The sequence below is a fragment of the Podarcis melisellensis genome (assembly GCF_964234715.1).
Source record: "Podarcis melisellensis genome assembly, chromosome: 14".
Classification (NCBI taxonomy): Eukaryota; Metazoa; Chordata; class Lepidosauria; order Squamata; family Lacertidae; genus Podarcis; species Podarcis melisellensis.
The window spans coordinates 1,016,019-1,032,392 of NC_138546.1; the positions used below are offsets into that span (position 1 = coordinate 1,016,019).

At 52.0% G+C, this 16,374-nt stretch overlaps 1 protein-coding gene across 2 annotated transcripts in view; it reads right to left on the reverse strand.

The window, feature by feature from the left end:
- FSCN1 (fascin actin-bundling protein 1) overlaps window positions 1–14,176 on the reverse strand; it is a 39,488-nt gene extending 25,312 nt beyond the window's left edge. Inside the window, exon 1 of one of the 2 annotated variants that reach the window (XM_081889244.1) lies at window positions 12,961–14,176. In XM_081889244.1, the coding sequence (XP_081745370.1) occupies window positions 12,961–13,786 (826 nt within the window). In that variant the 5' untranslated portion in view covers window positions 13,787–14,176. The remainder of the gene's footprint in view (window positions 1–12,960) is intronic. The other variant, XM_081889245.1, reaches the window with a different exon arrangement.
- Window positions 14,177–16,374: the final 2,198 nt, after the last annotated feature.

The window sequence follows — 16,374 nt, forward strand, 5'->3', positions numbered from 1 at the left end:
AACCCAAGATTTGCCCACACTGGAAGAATGGCAGATGCAACTGATAGACTATATGGAACTAGCAGAAATGACCGGCAGAATCCGAGACCTGGGAGAAGAGGCTGTGGAGGAGGACTGGAAGAAATTTAAGGACTATTTACAAAAATATTGTAAATTGTATGAGTGTTAAGAAAGATGTAAGATTATAAATAATATGGCACCATTAAGTTAGTTGAAAGGAATATGAAGATAAGTGAAAATCTAAGAAAAGATAAATTTTGGATAAATATTATGTTAAAATTAAGCTTTTAAGGTTTGGGTAAAAATATCTAAAATTAGAGACACAATATTGGAAAATTATAAAACAAGAACTGAAACAAGGTGATAAATTGCTGGTTAAAGTTTGATAAACTTGGAACGCAGGAACGAGAGATGCGAGGAAGTCCAAAGAAGCGAAGAAAATATGGTTATTATAATGTTATATGTTACTTTGTTTGTTTTTTTTCATTATATTAAGAAAATCTTTAATAAATATCTTATATGAAAAAAAAAACAAAACAGCACAAGTCCCTCCCCAACACCAGTGGTCCAGGAGGAGGTGGAGGGGGCAACCCCCCCCGGCCATTCTAAGCCATTGCCCGCGCTGGCAGGGGCTGATGGGAGTTGTAGTCCAACAGACCTGCAGGGGCGTCACAGCTTCTGTATTGCTGTACTGCACAATCTACTGGAATCATTCCCCGTTTGCTCCCAAAAGCAAACACCCACCCACCCCCTGCAGCCTTCTGAAGCAGCTAATCACTCAACGAAGCTGAATGTTGGAAGATTCCGGGCAGATAAAAATAATGGACTTCTTCACAAAGGGCAGAGTGAAACTGCAGAACTCCTTCCAACAGGAGTAATAATAATAATAATAATAATAATAATAATAATAATAATAATAATAATAATAATTTATTATTTGTACCTCGCCCATCTGGCTGGGTTTCCCCAGCCACTCTGGGTGGCTCCCAACAGAATTAAAAGCACAATAGAACATCAAACATTAAAAACTTCCCTAAACAGGGCTGCCTTCAGGTGTCTTCTAAAAGTCAGATAGTTGTTTATTTCCTTTACATCTGGCGGGAGGGCGTTCCACAGGGCAGGAGCCACCACTGAGAAGGCCCTCTGCCTGGTTCCCTGTAGCCTCACTTCTTGCAGGGAGGGAACCGCCAGAAGGCCCTCAGAGCTGGACCTCAGTGTCCGGGCAGAACGATGGGGGAGGAGACGCTCCTTCAGGTAAACTGGGCCAAGGCCGTTTAAGGCTTTGAAGGTCAGCACCAACACTTTGAATTGTGCTCTGAAACATACTGGGAGCCAATGCAGATCTCTCAGGACCGGTGTTATGTGGTCCCGGAGGCCGCTCCCAGTCACCAGTCTAGCTGCCACATTCTGGAGGCAGCGATGGTGACCAACTTGGATGTCTTTAAAAGGAGATGAGACAAATTCAAGGAGGAGAAGCTGCCAGCCATGATGTTTGTGCTCTGAAGCCCAGCTGAATCCTCCTTGAGGGTTTCCCGTTGGGGCACCTGGTGGCATATCTGTCAACTTTTCCCTTTTAAGCGAAATTCCCTTATTCCAAATAGGATTCCTTGAAAGAAAAGAGAAATGTTGACAGCTATGCTTGGTGGACCACTGTGAGAACAGGGCACTGAACTAGGTGGGCCTGTGGCCTGATCCAGCAATGGGCTCTTCCGATGTTCACATGCCGAAGTGCAACTCAATTCTCACCCCTTTGGAACACATCTCGCAAACTGGGTATGTCCTCTGTGCCAGAGTGGTGAGAGCCAACAAGGCGCCCCTCAACATCTCCCATCAACCCTGGCCAGATGAGCTAATGGCCAGAGAAGTGGGAGTTGGGAGCCCAACACATTGGCTGCCACAGACAGGGGGGAGGAAAATTCCAGAGCTCCAAAAAGGCTTAGATCAAGTAGCTTCTTCAGACCCAAAACCCACTTTTAACCCAAACGTGTATTTTTGGAGACACGTTTCTTCATCTTTTGCTACATCCTTGCACGGCAGTGCTCCTGTTGTGACCCATCTTGGCTCAGGCCACACTCCCAAAGTCTTGAACCCCCAGCTGAAGACCAGTGGCTCAGATTATGCCTTGGAACAACATGAGACAGATGGAGAAGCAGGGAGGGTTTCCTTCATCACAGGCCAAACATGATGTCTGAGGTCTGTGCTATCTCTTCTAGATAGCTGGTATGCTGCTTTATCTGCCTTGGGAAAGATGACGCGCCCAGGCCTGTTTTTAAGAGATGATTTTGAAACCCCTAGATTCAAACCAAATTTCCCTAAAATTCACAATACAATTTTGTATTCAACATTGCTTCATCTGTGCATCTCTCTCTCTCTCTCCACACACACACACACACACACACACACACACAGTGAGAGGGAGGGAGAGCAGTAGTGTAGTGTAGTGGTTAGTGCTAGACTGGGACCCAGGAGACCAAGGGTCCCAATCTCCTACTCTGCCATGAAGGTCACTGGAGGACCTTGGAAGCCAGTGTAGGGGTAATCTATCTGGAAGACATTTGTATTTCCAGTTGTTTAGTGATCTGACATGGTAATCTCCTTCCTGCCTCTGTTTACTGCCCCTCTCTCTCTTGTTAAAGTTCTTTGATGGCTGAGAGCAACCTTTAATGTATAATCTGGTGGAAGGAAGAAGTGATAATGATGTTCAGACCTTCTTTGATGTTAGACATTGTTTGGAGGAACGTGCCGTATTGGAAGAGGGGGCTAGCTAATTAATAATCTGCACTAGCTAGTCGGGCAAGGCACGTAGGCTAACAAGTTAGTATCTATAAGTCGGATGGTTTTTGGGCATAGTTCTGAGAAACTCGTGCATGGACTGATCTCTACCTAGGGGTCACTTGGCCACTTCATGGGGGCTTCCCAGTGGCATATTGAAGTGCTTGCTTGGTAATGCATATAAGATTTGCTGTTTAGAAAACAACATCTTTAACCTTCTCACTCATTTGTGTTTGTATTGCTTCTGAATCTCATGAAAAGAACCGCCTTGCATTTGGCAAGACAGCCAGCCAGACACGCTTAACCTAGCCTACTTCACAGGGTTGTATGTGAGGACAAATGGGGAGGACGAGAACTATGTACCCCACTGTGAGCTCCTTGGGAGAAAAAGGGGGAGATAAATGCAATAAACAGAGAGAGACCAATGCTTTCACAAGGGATGCAGGTGGCTCTGTGGGTTAAACCACAGAGCCTAGGACTTGCCGATCAGAAGGTTGGTGGTTCAAATCCCTGCAATGGGGTGAGCTCCCGTTGCTCGGTCCCTGCTCCTGCCAACCTAGCAGTTCGAAAGCACGTCAAAGTGCAAGTAGATAAATAGGTACCGCTCCGGCGCGAAGGTAAACGCCGTTTCCGTGCACTGCTCCGGTTCGCCAGAAGCGGCTTAGTCATGCTGGCCACATGACCCGGAAGCTGTACGCCGGCTCCCTTGGCCAACAAAGCAAGATGAGCGCCGCAACCCCAGAGTCGGCCACGACTGGACCTAATGGTCAGGGGTCCCTTTACCTTTACTACTTTCACACCTTGCATCCAAAGCTAACCATTGCCAGTACCTGCCTAACTGGGAGATGTCTACCTTATTAAGAGGACTGGTAGCCCAGACTTAAAGGGCCTCCCTCCCTGGGAGAAGCAATGGCCCATTTAGTCCAGCATCCAATTCTCATAGTGACTGCAAAAGTCCTCTCCCCTCCTTTGGTTTCCAGACACTTGAATGCAAAAGCATGGCTGTCTCCAACTGGGGGTGTACAGCACAGTCATTATGGTTAGCAGCTGTTGACAGCCCTCCTCCTCCTCCAACGGAATGGGGGGGGTGGAAGAATGCTGCCCCCCCTTTGCATCTGCAGAGAGGTTTGTCAAGCAGCTCACAAGAAGGCAGAGCTGAGAACAGCCACATTTCTCCACCCAGTCAAACCCACCAACCTCTCCCTCCCTCTCTCCCCATCCTCCATCACATCTGGTTTTCCAAAGTGACAAAGGACTGAAACAGGAGCCTCGTCTCCCGCCCCACCTCCCGCCCCACCGAGCCCCCTCTGCAACTAAGCTCCGAAATCGCCTCTCTTCCCACCATCACAATCCAGCCCTTGTTCTCCCAACCTCTCTCCTCCCCCTCCCATCAGACAAATATTTAACATCTGCCAGAATCTGAGAGCCCAACAGCTCATGTCAAGAGGGTGGAGGGCAAATGGGTGGCGTTGAGGCAGCCGCCCGCCATGGCCTCTGGTTGGCAAAAGCCCTGCAAGGAAAAACGTAACCGGAGGGAAACTGCAGCAGCATTTTTTTTTATTAAAAAAATAAAACCACACCCCAATTCTGCCAATCGCTTTGCTAGCCCAGAAAGCTTGTAAGCCAGACCACTGCTTAAAAAAATGACTTTCACCCCTGTGCTTGTCCACAAAGGCCATCCATATTGCGCAATGCAGCTTAAATCTGCGCCACTGAAGCATCACAGCAAACAAAGATGGCTGCCAAGGGCCCCTTTTTCTAAAGGCCTGTGGCCCTCCAGATGTTCCTCACAGTGGAACCCCAGCCGTGGAACAGAATCAAAGCTACTCTTGCAGAAAGTAGCTGGCCATGCTTGTAAATTTTATGAAATCTTTTTAAAAAATATTTTGGTCCGCCATTTGGTTTCAAAATGGCACCCAAAGGTATCCAAATGTTCAATAAAACCCGCTCTCCGATCTTGGGAACTGCCACACAAAATTGGGTGGCATTATCTTCAAAGGCATCCCGTGCAGTTTGGAAGGGTACGGTCTGCCATCTTGTTTCAAAATGGCGACCCATGGTGTCCAAAAAGGCACACCGGCACCTGCTCTTCCAGCCAATGGCATCCAAATACAGACAAAAAACTGGCTCCTCCATCTTGAGAACCTTGGTGCTAAATTTGGCGGTGGCATCTCAAGAAGCGCCCAGATGCATAGAGAATAGAGAGGCACACCCTTCTCCAAAACAGAGGTCAGCAACCTAAGGCCTATGGGGAGGGTCACTTAGACAGCCCATGAGCCACCCCCGAACCAAGCCACCTGCTTGGCAAGTCCCCGCGCACTGTGCTAAACCAGCACAGCACAGCACGGGGACTCTGGCAATCACTTCTGCGCACACCCAGATGCCGGAAATCACTTCTGTGCATGTCTGTGGCACCGGAAATCGCTTCTGTGCATGCCCAGACGCAAAAATTGCTTCTGCACAGGCACAATTTCCGGCGTCTGGGCATGCGCAGACGCAATTTCCGGTGTTGCGCTGTGCTGGCCCGGCCCAAAGAGTATCTCCGCGGGAGTTATCTGGCCCATGCCCGGTAAGCCTTGCTCCAAAATATATAGATGACAAGAAACATCTCAAACCACATTGCCAGTTTAAATCACAGCTGCTAAAACCCCCCAGTAATACCTAGCGTGAGTTACACACCCCAAGCAAAGGAATGCTCCAAGACCAATGCAAACAACTCAGTCTTGGTGCTGAAATTCTAAGTGCCAACACCGCACATGCTTCCAAGGAGAGGGCGTTCTGCAGGCAGGATACCACCACTAGGAGGGTCCTTTGCCCTCCCCTGGCTGCTTATTGGCAACCAGTCCCATCACTATGTAGAGCCCTGAACAGCCCAGGATCCGGCTTCCCATCATAGCGCCTCTTGCTGCCCTATCCTGCCTGCGACCTAGAAAAGGGCCATTGCACAAAGGCAGAGCAACTGCTTGGCCTGCAGAATGTTCTGCGTTCAGTCTCCAGGTAACACCCCTGACTGGAACCCTGGACTCAGGGATGGCAAGGCTGATCTCATAGAATCACAAAACTGCAGTGGGAAGGGGTACCCAGGGTCATCTAGTCCAAAGCCTGGGCTGTACCAGGACTCTTAATAAGGTAAGTCTTCCTGGTGGATAGAGTGGTTTTGAATACAAAACTGGACTGTGAATTTGAGAGGAAGTGATTTAGCTCAGTAGCAAAGCAACCGCCTTGAATGCAGAATGTCGCAGGTTCAATCCTGCTGGCATCTCCAGGGAGGGAGCGACTCCCTGCCTGAAATTCTGGAGAGCTGCTGCTGCCAGTCAGTGCAGACACAACTAAGCTAGGTGAATGCAATGGGCTGACTCAGTCTAAGGCAGCTTCCTGTGGTCCTAGGTGCTTTCAATATTTCTGTGGTTGTTTTTGTGTGGCTTTACATTTTGCGACTCACCCGGTGATCCCTGCGTGACAAAGGACACACGGTGTGCATTTTACAATCCTTGGCCCACCCACTGACTGGTCTCATCTCCTGGCACAGGCAGGGCAGGACACAGAGAGACCTGCCTACAGATATTAGGCTCCTGCTTTTAAGGCTTTCTGGCCCTATGCCAACACCTGGCATTTGGCCTGGCACTGAACAGGCAGCAAACAGGCAACCAATGGACCTTCTTTAGACTCTCTGTGTTAAACACACAATTCTATCCAGCTTTGAAACAGTTAATGATCCGGCAGCTGTAATTTGCACTAATTGCAGCTTCTGGGTAATTTTCAAGGGCAGCTCCATTGGCAGTTACCAGAGCCTGAGTCACGAGGCTATCCTTGCCAAAAGGACTCCACTCCCATCAGCCCCAGTCCACGTGGCCAGTGGTCAAGAGGGGCCAGGATCACTGGTGAATCTTCCGTGCCCTGGCAAGTGAGGAGATAAGGAGGCTTTCAAGTTTGTTTGTGCTGGTTTAGCATGGAGGAAGCCGGAAAAACAAACCAGGCAAAGGCTGGATACTGCTTGCTTTTTCTTTGATAGAGTTCCTACTTCACCCTAGCACTTTAAAAGCTAACACTTATTTGCAAGATGGTTTGCATATCTAACTGAAAGCTAACAGTTGCATTTCATCTGCTAAGGCTCATTGTGTCTTAAAGCTTGAAGCTATGCAGTCAGAAGCTGTTCACAGGAAGCTGTTCACAGGATAGCAGTCATGGTGAGCCTACTAAGTTGAGAACTATGCTTTGGCCTGCTGCTCTTTGCTGTGTGCCTGCATGGGAGAGGCAGCGCAGTGCAGCAGTTAAGAGCCTCGGGCTAGGACCTGGGAGACCAGAGTTCGAATCCCCATCAACTGGCCACAAAGCTCACAGGGTGTGAACTCAGGAGCCAGTCTCTGTCCCTCCAGCCCAAACTACCTCACAGGGTTGTCGTGAGGGCTTAAATGAGATGGGGAAGAACCATGTGCGCCAACTTGCAGGAAAAGGTGGGATATTGATGCAATAAAATAAATATACAGGCACTTCAAGCCTTACTGCCACCCCAACAGGGGAAAGGGACATCTTGAAAGGAGCCCAAGTCACCTTCTATCTAACTTTCGCTTGAGAAGATCCTGGCATTTTCCAAAATGGGAGGAGCAACTGGAAGAGGGTGTACAGCAAAGGGACAGGGCGCCAGAGTTCACCCCATTATGGGATGGCGGACACCCCTCCTTTGGGATTCTCAGGAGAAGCTCAGAAGCCCCACAGAACTCAGCACCTTGTCAAGCATTTAGAGCAGCGGTTCTCAACCTGCGAGTCCCCAAATGCTGTTGGACTACAACTCCCATCATCCCTGAGCTCTGGCCTTGCTAGCTAGGGGTGATGGGAGTTGTAGTTCAACAACATCTGGGGAGCCACAGGTTGAGAAAGGCTGATTTAGAGCATGTCTTCTGCACTGGTGGCCCTTACAGGAACCCTGCAAAGTAGGCCAGTGTTACCTCCGGATTGCAGGGTGGGGTTTGAGACTGAAGAAGCGGTTTGCCAGCAGTCGCCTCCTGAACCCGAGGCCGGTGCTTGATCTGAGAGATCCCTGCTGCAGCCTGATCTGGAAAGGGGCTCTGACCACACATCTCTCTTCACGGCCACTCTACAAACTGGGATAATCCGATAGCTCGCTAGCACTGATGCATCAAGGCAAACATCTGTCACGCACAGCATTGTGCATTCTTCTCTTCTCCCCTTACTCTGAGTAGTTTCTAGAGTCCTGTACAAAGCACTTCCGCTTTTATCCTCCCAAGAGCCCTGTGAGGTAGGCTGAAAGACAGGGGTGCTTTGTGGCTAAGCGAGGATTTGAACCTGCTTTTGAATTCTGGTGCTGGAGGAGACTCGTGAGAGTCCCATGGACTGCAAGAAGATCAAACCTCTCCATTCTGGAGGAAATCAGCCCTGAGTGCTCACTGGAAGGACAGATCCTGAAGCTGAGGCTCCAAGACTTTGGCCACCTCAGGAGAAGAGAAGACTCCCTGGGAAAGACCCTGATGCTGGGAAAGACGGAGGGCACAAGGAGAAGGGGACGAGAGAGGGCGAGATGGTGGGACAGTGTTCTTGAAGCTACCAGCATAAGTTTGACTAAACTGTGGGAGGCAGTGGAAGACAGAAGTGCCTGGCGTGCTCTGGTCCAGGGGGTCACGAAGAGGCGGACACGACTAAACAACAACTCCCCAGTCCTAGTCTTAACCGCCGCCCCGCCCCCCCGGTCCAGCCAAAGTTATCTGTAATTTTTAAGAACTCTCCAGCAAACTGCTTTCTTTTTCGTTAAAATGGTACCCAGGGCTGTTCCTAAGCAGCAGGCTGCCACCATCAATCTTGCATGTGCCTGCACACATACTTTCTGCAGCCAGCCAGGCTGTGCCCCCATAAATCCTCAGGGGCTCTGTTGTCCCCCCCCCTTGTGCCAGGACTCTGAGGCGGTCACTCGGCTGCAGGCATGCAAGCCCAGAGACGGGGGGGGGGGGCAAAGGACAGGCTTGGCATGCAGCTGACTCAGCCGAAGGGCCGGCCAGCAGGCGCAAAGCTCCCTTTGTGCTACTTCAATGTAGGTCAGCTAAGAAGTCGGCCACTCAGCTCAGATTTTCAGCTAAAACCCATTCACGGAACTGTGTCAGTTTCAGGCTCCTCCAGCAAAGCCCAGCTAGGCAAAAGGATTCACAGCACAAGACTCTGAAGCACATTCAATGTCTGTGGCTTTGCCCCCAAGGAATCCTGGGAACTGTAGTTCCAGCCGCATGGAGCTACCCTTTCCAACTACAACTCCCAGGATTCTTTGGAGCAAAGTTGTGCGCTTTAAGCGGGCATTGACTATGGCTTGCATATACACTGCGTTCTGCACTGCACTCTGCCTACCCCTCTGCACCCCCCCCAAAATCAAAACAAAAAAATTCCTTCCAGTAGCACCTTAAAGACCAACTAAGTTAGTTCTTGGTATGAGCTTTCGTGTGCATGCACACTCAGTGTATCTGAAGAAGTGTGCATGCACACGAAAGCTCATACCAAGAACTAACTTAGTTGGTCTTTAAGGTGCTACTGGAAGGAATTTTTTTTGTTTTGACTATGGCAGACCAACACGGCTACCTATCTGTAACCCCCAAAATCAGTTATGGATCCATGCCACAATTCTTCAGGTGGTTATGGGGTGGGGGCAGGGGGGGAATGATGCTGCTGTTTGGGCTACAGAATTCAGCTTCCTTTGCCCTTTTAAAAATCAAGTTCCTAGGCCTCATGATTCATACATATTGCAGAATTCAGACTGCCCAGGCGCAGAATTTTAAGGGTTTGCTTTAATTTTCAGTGGCCAAAGTAAAAACCAAACAAAACGGAACTGCTAAGACCCTCTCATGGCTCCTTCCACCACAAAGACAGGCTGTTTAATGAGATTCTGTAATTTTTTTAAGGGGGGTGGAGAGGAGTGAATTGCTTCCAGAACGTAATCACTGGCTTTCTAAAAAAGAAAGAAAAGGGAGGCGGGGTGCGAGCTCTGATGGAAGGTTTTCTTGGTGGAATTAGCCGCCTTTGATCTCCTGTTGAGTCAGCTTTTTAAAGGGAAAATGAGCCAGAGATTTCTAGGTTTAGGAAAACCCAGACAGCAGCGATGCAATTAGTGAAAAGGAAAAAGAAAAAGATCTGTTTTGCCCCAAGGAAGACCATCAATAGCCACAACTGCCCACCCCAAATTTAAAACTAAGCAGGAGGCAGAGTTTGCTCTCTTCTTCAGAGAAGCCTAGGGGCTGGGGGGGGGATTTTTGACCTTATGGTGCCTCTGTACCCATCCCAGAACAGAAATCAGACACAGCATGAATTTGAAGGGAGGGGGCTATCAGAGTAGAGGTCAGTGAAAGACCCCCTCCTCCATTTCGCTCCTTGTGAAAAATAGATGCTACAAACCCAGCAGGCAGTGGGGGGGGGGGAGGAAACACACTTTGAGGGATAAACAAAAAGCTGGGATACAGCTGCACAAATCGGGGTGCTGTAAAGGAGAAGAAAGAGGGGGGGAAAGAACACATTTGGAAGAGGAGATCAGAGGGACTAGTGGCTTGCGTTGCAATCAAACTCAATCCTCCCCCCAAAGAAAATCACATCTGTCCCATGAGGCTTCCTGGTGAGGTTTTCTCCACTCACAAGTCATGCACAGAAAAAGGTGCCCATGCTTTGTGCGCAATGCGCCCAAGAACCAACCTAGCACCACCAACACAAAGTCCCCTCAATTTAGGGATGATTTAGGGAATTTGATCCGGCAGTGCTATGCGGGTGGGAGGAGCATCCCCCTCCCCCATTTAGGCAATTGAGCAGCAGGTGGAAGAGGACAGCTGAGGAAGAGGCAGAAGGCAGGCCTGGAGTGGGGGGTGGGTAGAGAGAGGGGGGAGGGGGTGGTAAAAGCATAGGGGAAGGGGGCAGCATGCAGGGAGGAGAGGCAGGAACAGTGATGCTGCTGGCTGAGGACCACGTGTGGGGCGGGGGCCTGTGACCAGGTGCGCATGTGCACAGACTTGCTTGCTCACTCCAGCTGCTCACAGACCAGATGATGCTCTGCTTCCCTGCATTGCACAAGATTAAGACGGCCAGTTGGGGGGGGGGAACACAGTCGGACGAGTGTCTGAGAGAGACCAGGTTACCAATCCCCCCATTCATGTGTATGTGTGACCTTGGGGATCTGCCACTGATTCTCAGCCTAACCTACCTCACAGGGTCACTGTGGGCATTCAACAAAAAGCAGGGAAGAACTATGTGCACCAGTCACCTTGAGCTACCTGAAGGAGCGTCTCCACCCGCATCGTTCTGCCCGGACACTGAGGTCCAGCTCCGAGGGCCTTCTGGCGGTTCCCTCCCTGCGAGAAGCCAAGCTACAGGGAACCAGGCAAAGGGCCTTCTCGGTGGTGGCGCCTGCCCTGTGGAACACCCTCCCATCAGATGTGAAGGAAATAAGCAGCTATCCTATCTTTAAAAGACATCTGAAGGCAGCCCTGTTTTGGGAAGCTTTTAATATTTAATGCTGTGTTGTTTTTAACACTCGATTGGGAGCTGCCCAGAGTGGCTGGGGAAACTCAGCCAGATGGGCGGGGTATAAATAATAAACTATAAGCTATTACTATTACAAACAAATAACTAATAATATTAACTGGATTATTAGGTTTTTTATGCTGTTGTCAACTTGAAAGGATGCCCACCTCCCCTTGTGCACAGAGATGCTTCCACACCAACTGGTAGACCTGCTTTTTTGGGTTTGGATTTTGCAAATACCCCCCCCCCCTTAAATTGATGAGACATGGAAGTGGGGGAGAGAAAGCAAAGACTTCTAGAAGGGGGGGGCGAGAAAGGAAAGAGAGGGGGCTGCTGCAGGGCTACCTGAAGAATGAGAGCCCTGTGCTTGCCCTCCCCTCCTAGTTGCTAGCCCAGGGGGGCCCAGTGGCGGCCAATCTCCATTGGAAAGACCTCCATTCAAGACCAGTCCATCTGGAGGAGGACCCTAACCAGCAATGGCCTTCTATGTTCCCACCCTATGCTCTTCCAGGGCTACAGACTGGCCCCCAGGGCTCTGGGGGAGGAGAGAGGGGCGTCTGGCTAGGGGCTTCCCAATTGAGCCACCTGGCTGGCCACTGAGAGAGCAAGATGCTGATCTGGATGAGCCCCCTTTGACCTGATTCAGCAGGACCCTTCAGGTGTTCTCACAGAACCTCCTGGTTCAGGAGCAGTCTATCTAGGTTCCTATGCTCTATAGGGTATTTGGGCTACTATGATGTGGGACTAGGTGGGCCTGATCCACCAGGCTCTTCCTCAGAAGACGGGTTGGCGAAGGAGACAAAGCAATTCTGTATCTGGGGGGGGGGGGGAGTGCCCATCTTGCAAAGCCAGGATCTCCGCCACTCACTGTTCCCTTCCGCTCCCTGTTTCCCATTCACAAAGGGCTTGGTTTGGATCAAAGGCATTTCGGAAGGGCAGGAAGGAGGCCCCCCCTCCCACTTCGCGGAGTGCCACGTTTTTGGGGAAAGGATTTCCCGCCCATCCCGTCGCACAGGGGGGAAATCCTGCAACAAGATCCCCTTTGCTGCTCCCCCCCCCCGGCAGGAAAACGCCCCCTCCGCCTGGGGAACAAAGTTCCATTTCCCTTGCCGCTCCCCAAGGGCCGCTCCGCCCATGCGCTCACCATTCGAGGGCCTAATCCTGCAATTTCCACGTCTGAATTGCCCCCCCTCCAGCAAAAAAGGGGGGATCTCCTTAGAAACAACTTCTTGCAAAGAGAGGCGCTCCGGCCGCGAGGCATTAATTGTACCGGCATCGGGAGAGCGCAAAGTTATGCACGCGTGGAGTTACGCACGTGTGAATCAGCATAAACAGAGTGGGGAAAGGGAGACAATGACGCCTAAGGGAACACGTTTCCCACTTGCAGCCGCGAACGAAAGAACGAACTTGGAGCCTGCCCCCTCCCGGCACGTGTGAATCAGCATCTACGCGGGGGAAACAAAGGAGGAGAGCCCAAGCCGCCCATGAGAACGCGTTCTGCTCTTCCCTTCCCGCGAGGGAAAGCGCATCCCGGGGCAAGCCACCTACACGTGCGACGTAACGCACGTGTGAATCAGCATATGAGCGGGGAAAGAGGAGGAGGGGAGCCAACCCGGCTGACCAAGGGAACGCGCGCGCCCGGAGCCCGCCCGCCGCCCGTGTGAACGGCCTCCTGGGCTGCCTCACCTTGCCGGATGGAGACGTTCCTGTCGTTGGCGGCGCGCAGCACGACCTGGGGGCTGCTCTGCTCGAGCACGAAGAGCTCGTCCTTGCCCACCTTGGCGCTCTTGCCGGCCTTGAGGGTGCCGCTGGGGCCCGAGGGCGCCAGGTACTTGCCGTCGGCGTCGCGGAAGGCCACCTTGCCGGCGCGGAACTCCAGCGTGAAGCCGGCGTCGGGCTCGGGCCGCGCCACCAGCTGCCCGTCGCGGCGCAGGAAGCGGTGGTCGGCCGTCTGCAGGCTGTAGCGCTGCTCCTGGAAGACCAGCGTGACCAGCGCGTCCAGGCCCCACGGCACGTCGCGGTCCACGGCGATCTCGTCGCGGGCGGCCGCCAGGTGCGCGTAGCGCTTGCGCGTGACGCTGAAGATGTTCACCTGCGGGTGCAGCGCCAGGTGCACGCTCCACTTCTCGGCCGCCGAGATGCTCTGCGCGAAGCACGACAGGCGGTCCTCGGTGCCGCCGAAGAAGCGACGGTGCGGCTCCGACTGCAGCGACCAGCGCCCGTCGTCGTGCGCCAGGATGACGAAGCGGCAGTCGGCCGAGGCGGGCGCCTCGCTGTCGCAGCTGACGTGCCCGTCCTTGTCGGCCGCCAGGTAGCGGCCCAGGTGGCTGCGCAGGTACACGGCCGTCGAGTCCTCGGCCGCCTGCTCCAGCGTCCAGATCTGCTTCTTCTTCAGGCTGGGCGCCGACGCGTTGAGCTTGAAGCCGAACGCCTCGGCCGTCAGGTACTTGTTGCCGCAGTTGATGAGGCCGAATTGGATCTGGAGCGACTCCGAAGTGCCGTTGGCCGTCATGGCGGGGCGCGCAAAAGCCGGGCGAGAGGGGGAAACGGCGTCGGGAGGCTGCCTGGCTGGCTGGCGGGGCCCCTTCCTCGGCTTGCCTTTGTCTGGCTGGCTGGCGGACCAGCTGCTGCTGCTGCCCCCCCTTCTCCTTGCCTGGCCTCGCCTCCCCCCTGCCCGATTCACAAAGGCCGATTCACAAAGCCCAGCTGCTGCTGCTGCCGCTGCTGCCACCCTCGCCGCCGCCTCTCTCTAGCGCGCGGGTGATGTCAGGTCCCCTCTTTAATAAGAGACGGAGAGAAAAGGCGACCCCGCCTCCGAGGCGCCTCAGACGAGAGGGGGTGGAGTCCGCGCACGGAGGGGGCCTCATCCGGAGCTACCGGGCCCTTTTCCACCCACAATGCAAAAGGCTGACCCACCCCCACCCCACCCCCCAGCAAAGAGGAAAGCAGCCGCACACGCGCGCGCCCATCCCCAAGCGCATCTGGGCGCGCCGAGGGGAGCTACGTCTGCTTGCAGACCCGACGCTGCGCAAAGGGCGATGGTGGGAGCTGCTTTCCCGGGAGTAAGTCCCGCTTGGAGGCACCGAGGCTTGCTTCTGAGTAGGAGCGTGCCGCTGGCGAGGCACGCTGTTACCTGGGAGTAAGCCGCGTGGGAAACAATGGGGCTTTTTAGAGAGGGAGATGTCTAGGGCGAAGCGCATCAGAATGAAGCGCGCGTCTGCTTTCCCCGGGGGAGAGCACATCCTCAGCGTTTCTTAGGCTTAGGCTAACGAAGCGCGCGCTGGCTTGCTGCAGTCTTGGTTACGGTATATGTATTAAATGACTGCAGTTGCGCGGTGCAATCCTACGCAGATTAGTCAGAGCCAGAGCCCACCATTTGCAGGCAGAAGGGTTCTTCTCCAGGACCTCCCGAAAACCCTGGAGAGGGTCCCATGGTCTTCCAACTCCCATCATCCTCCACCCAGCTTCCCACCCCAGGGGATGCAGACCAAGGATGGAGACCCTTTGGTTCTCCAGATGTTGCTGCCCTACAACTCCCATCGGCACCAGCAAGCATGGGCTAGTGGCCAAGGGTACTGGGAGTTGTAGTCCGACAACATCTGGAGGGCCAGAGGGCCCCCCCCCACCTGGTGTAGCTCATACTACTCATATCATACTTTGCCGATCAGAAGATTGGCGGTTCGAAACCCTGCGACGTGCTGAGCTCCCATTGCTCTGTCCCAGCTCCTGCCACCTAGCAGTTCAAAAGCACACCAGGGCAAGTAGATAAATAGGTACTGCTGTGGCGGCAAGGTAAACGGCATTTCTGTGCGCTCTGGCTTCCATCACGGTTTCCCGTTGCACCAGAAGTAGTTTAGTCATGCTGGCCAGGGGCATAGGAAAAGGGGCGGTGGGCATATCGCGACAGGTGCTATCATGAAGGGGTGTGTGTGACAAATTATCAAGGAACAATTACTGCGCTACTAGGACAGTTCATAAAAAACATTTTTTTTAAAAAAAAATGCCTGCTCCAAAGGTCTTATCTTACTACACTAGGGATTATATAGCTATATATGAAATTTCATGCATATCAGTTAATATCTTCACTCTACAAAAACAGCTGTTTAATTGGCTGTTTCCCTATGTTGTGAAGGCTGAAATTTCAATTCAGTGGAGCAGGCATTTTCAAAAAAAAAAAGTTCACTTTTCACGTTTTTTAAAAAATAAATTTTATTAAATAAATAAACAATAAATATAAATAAAACAACACAAGTCAAAACACAATCCATCCTGTAGATTTAAGTATCTGTCCACAGTCACCTACTTGTTATTATTAGAGGCCTAGAATCCACATTCCTTTGTTAGAAAATATGAAATACTGTAAAACCATTTTTGCAGGGGGGGGGAATCAATGGGGGAGGTGACACAAGAAATTCTCCGCACCGGGTACCACCTGACCTCCCTACACCTCTGAGGCTGGCTACATGACCCAGAAAGCTGTATGTGGACAAACGCCGGCTCCCCCATAGTCACCTTTGACTGGGCTTAACCGTCCAGGGGTCCTTGACCAGTGGCGTGAGGTCTCTTCCTGAGCTCTTGGGTCTCCTTGTTTTCAGTGGAACTGGCTAGAATTTGTGGGGGGCTGGGAAGCCTGTCACGGCCCTCTGGGGGTGGCAGGACTCCAGCTCCCATGAGCTCAGTCGTTTGAGGAGTAGTCACTTAATCCAAATGTCGTGGGTTCCAGCCCCACATTGGCCAAAAAAAATCCTGCATTGCAGGGGGTTGGACTAGAGAACCTTCAGGGTTCCTTCTAGCAGTACAATTCTATGATCCCTGACTGTTAGTCATCATCCTTGGTCCGCTCCTCCTTTAACCTCAGTCTATCAGCTCTCATCCCGTCCTCTGAGGCAGCAGTGAACAAGTAAGTAGATAAGATAAGAACAGCCTGCTAGATCAAGCCAGTGACCCATCTAGTTCAGTGTCCTATTCTCAAAGCGGCCGCAGAATTGAGCACGTGAGCAACTCTTCCCCCTCCTGCAGTTTCCAGCAACTGGGATACAGAAACATTGGTGCCTCCAATATGCCGAGACCATATAACACCAGTCCTTTAAAGACCTGCAT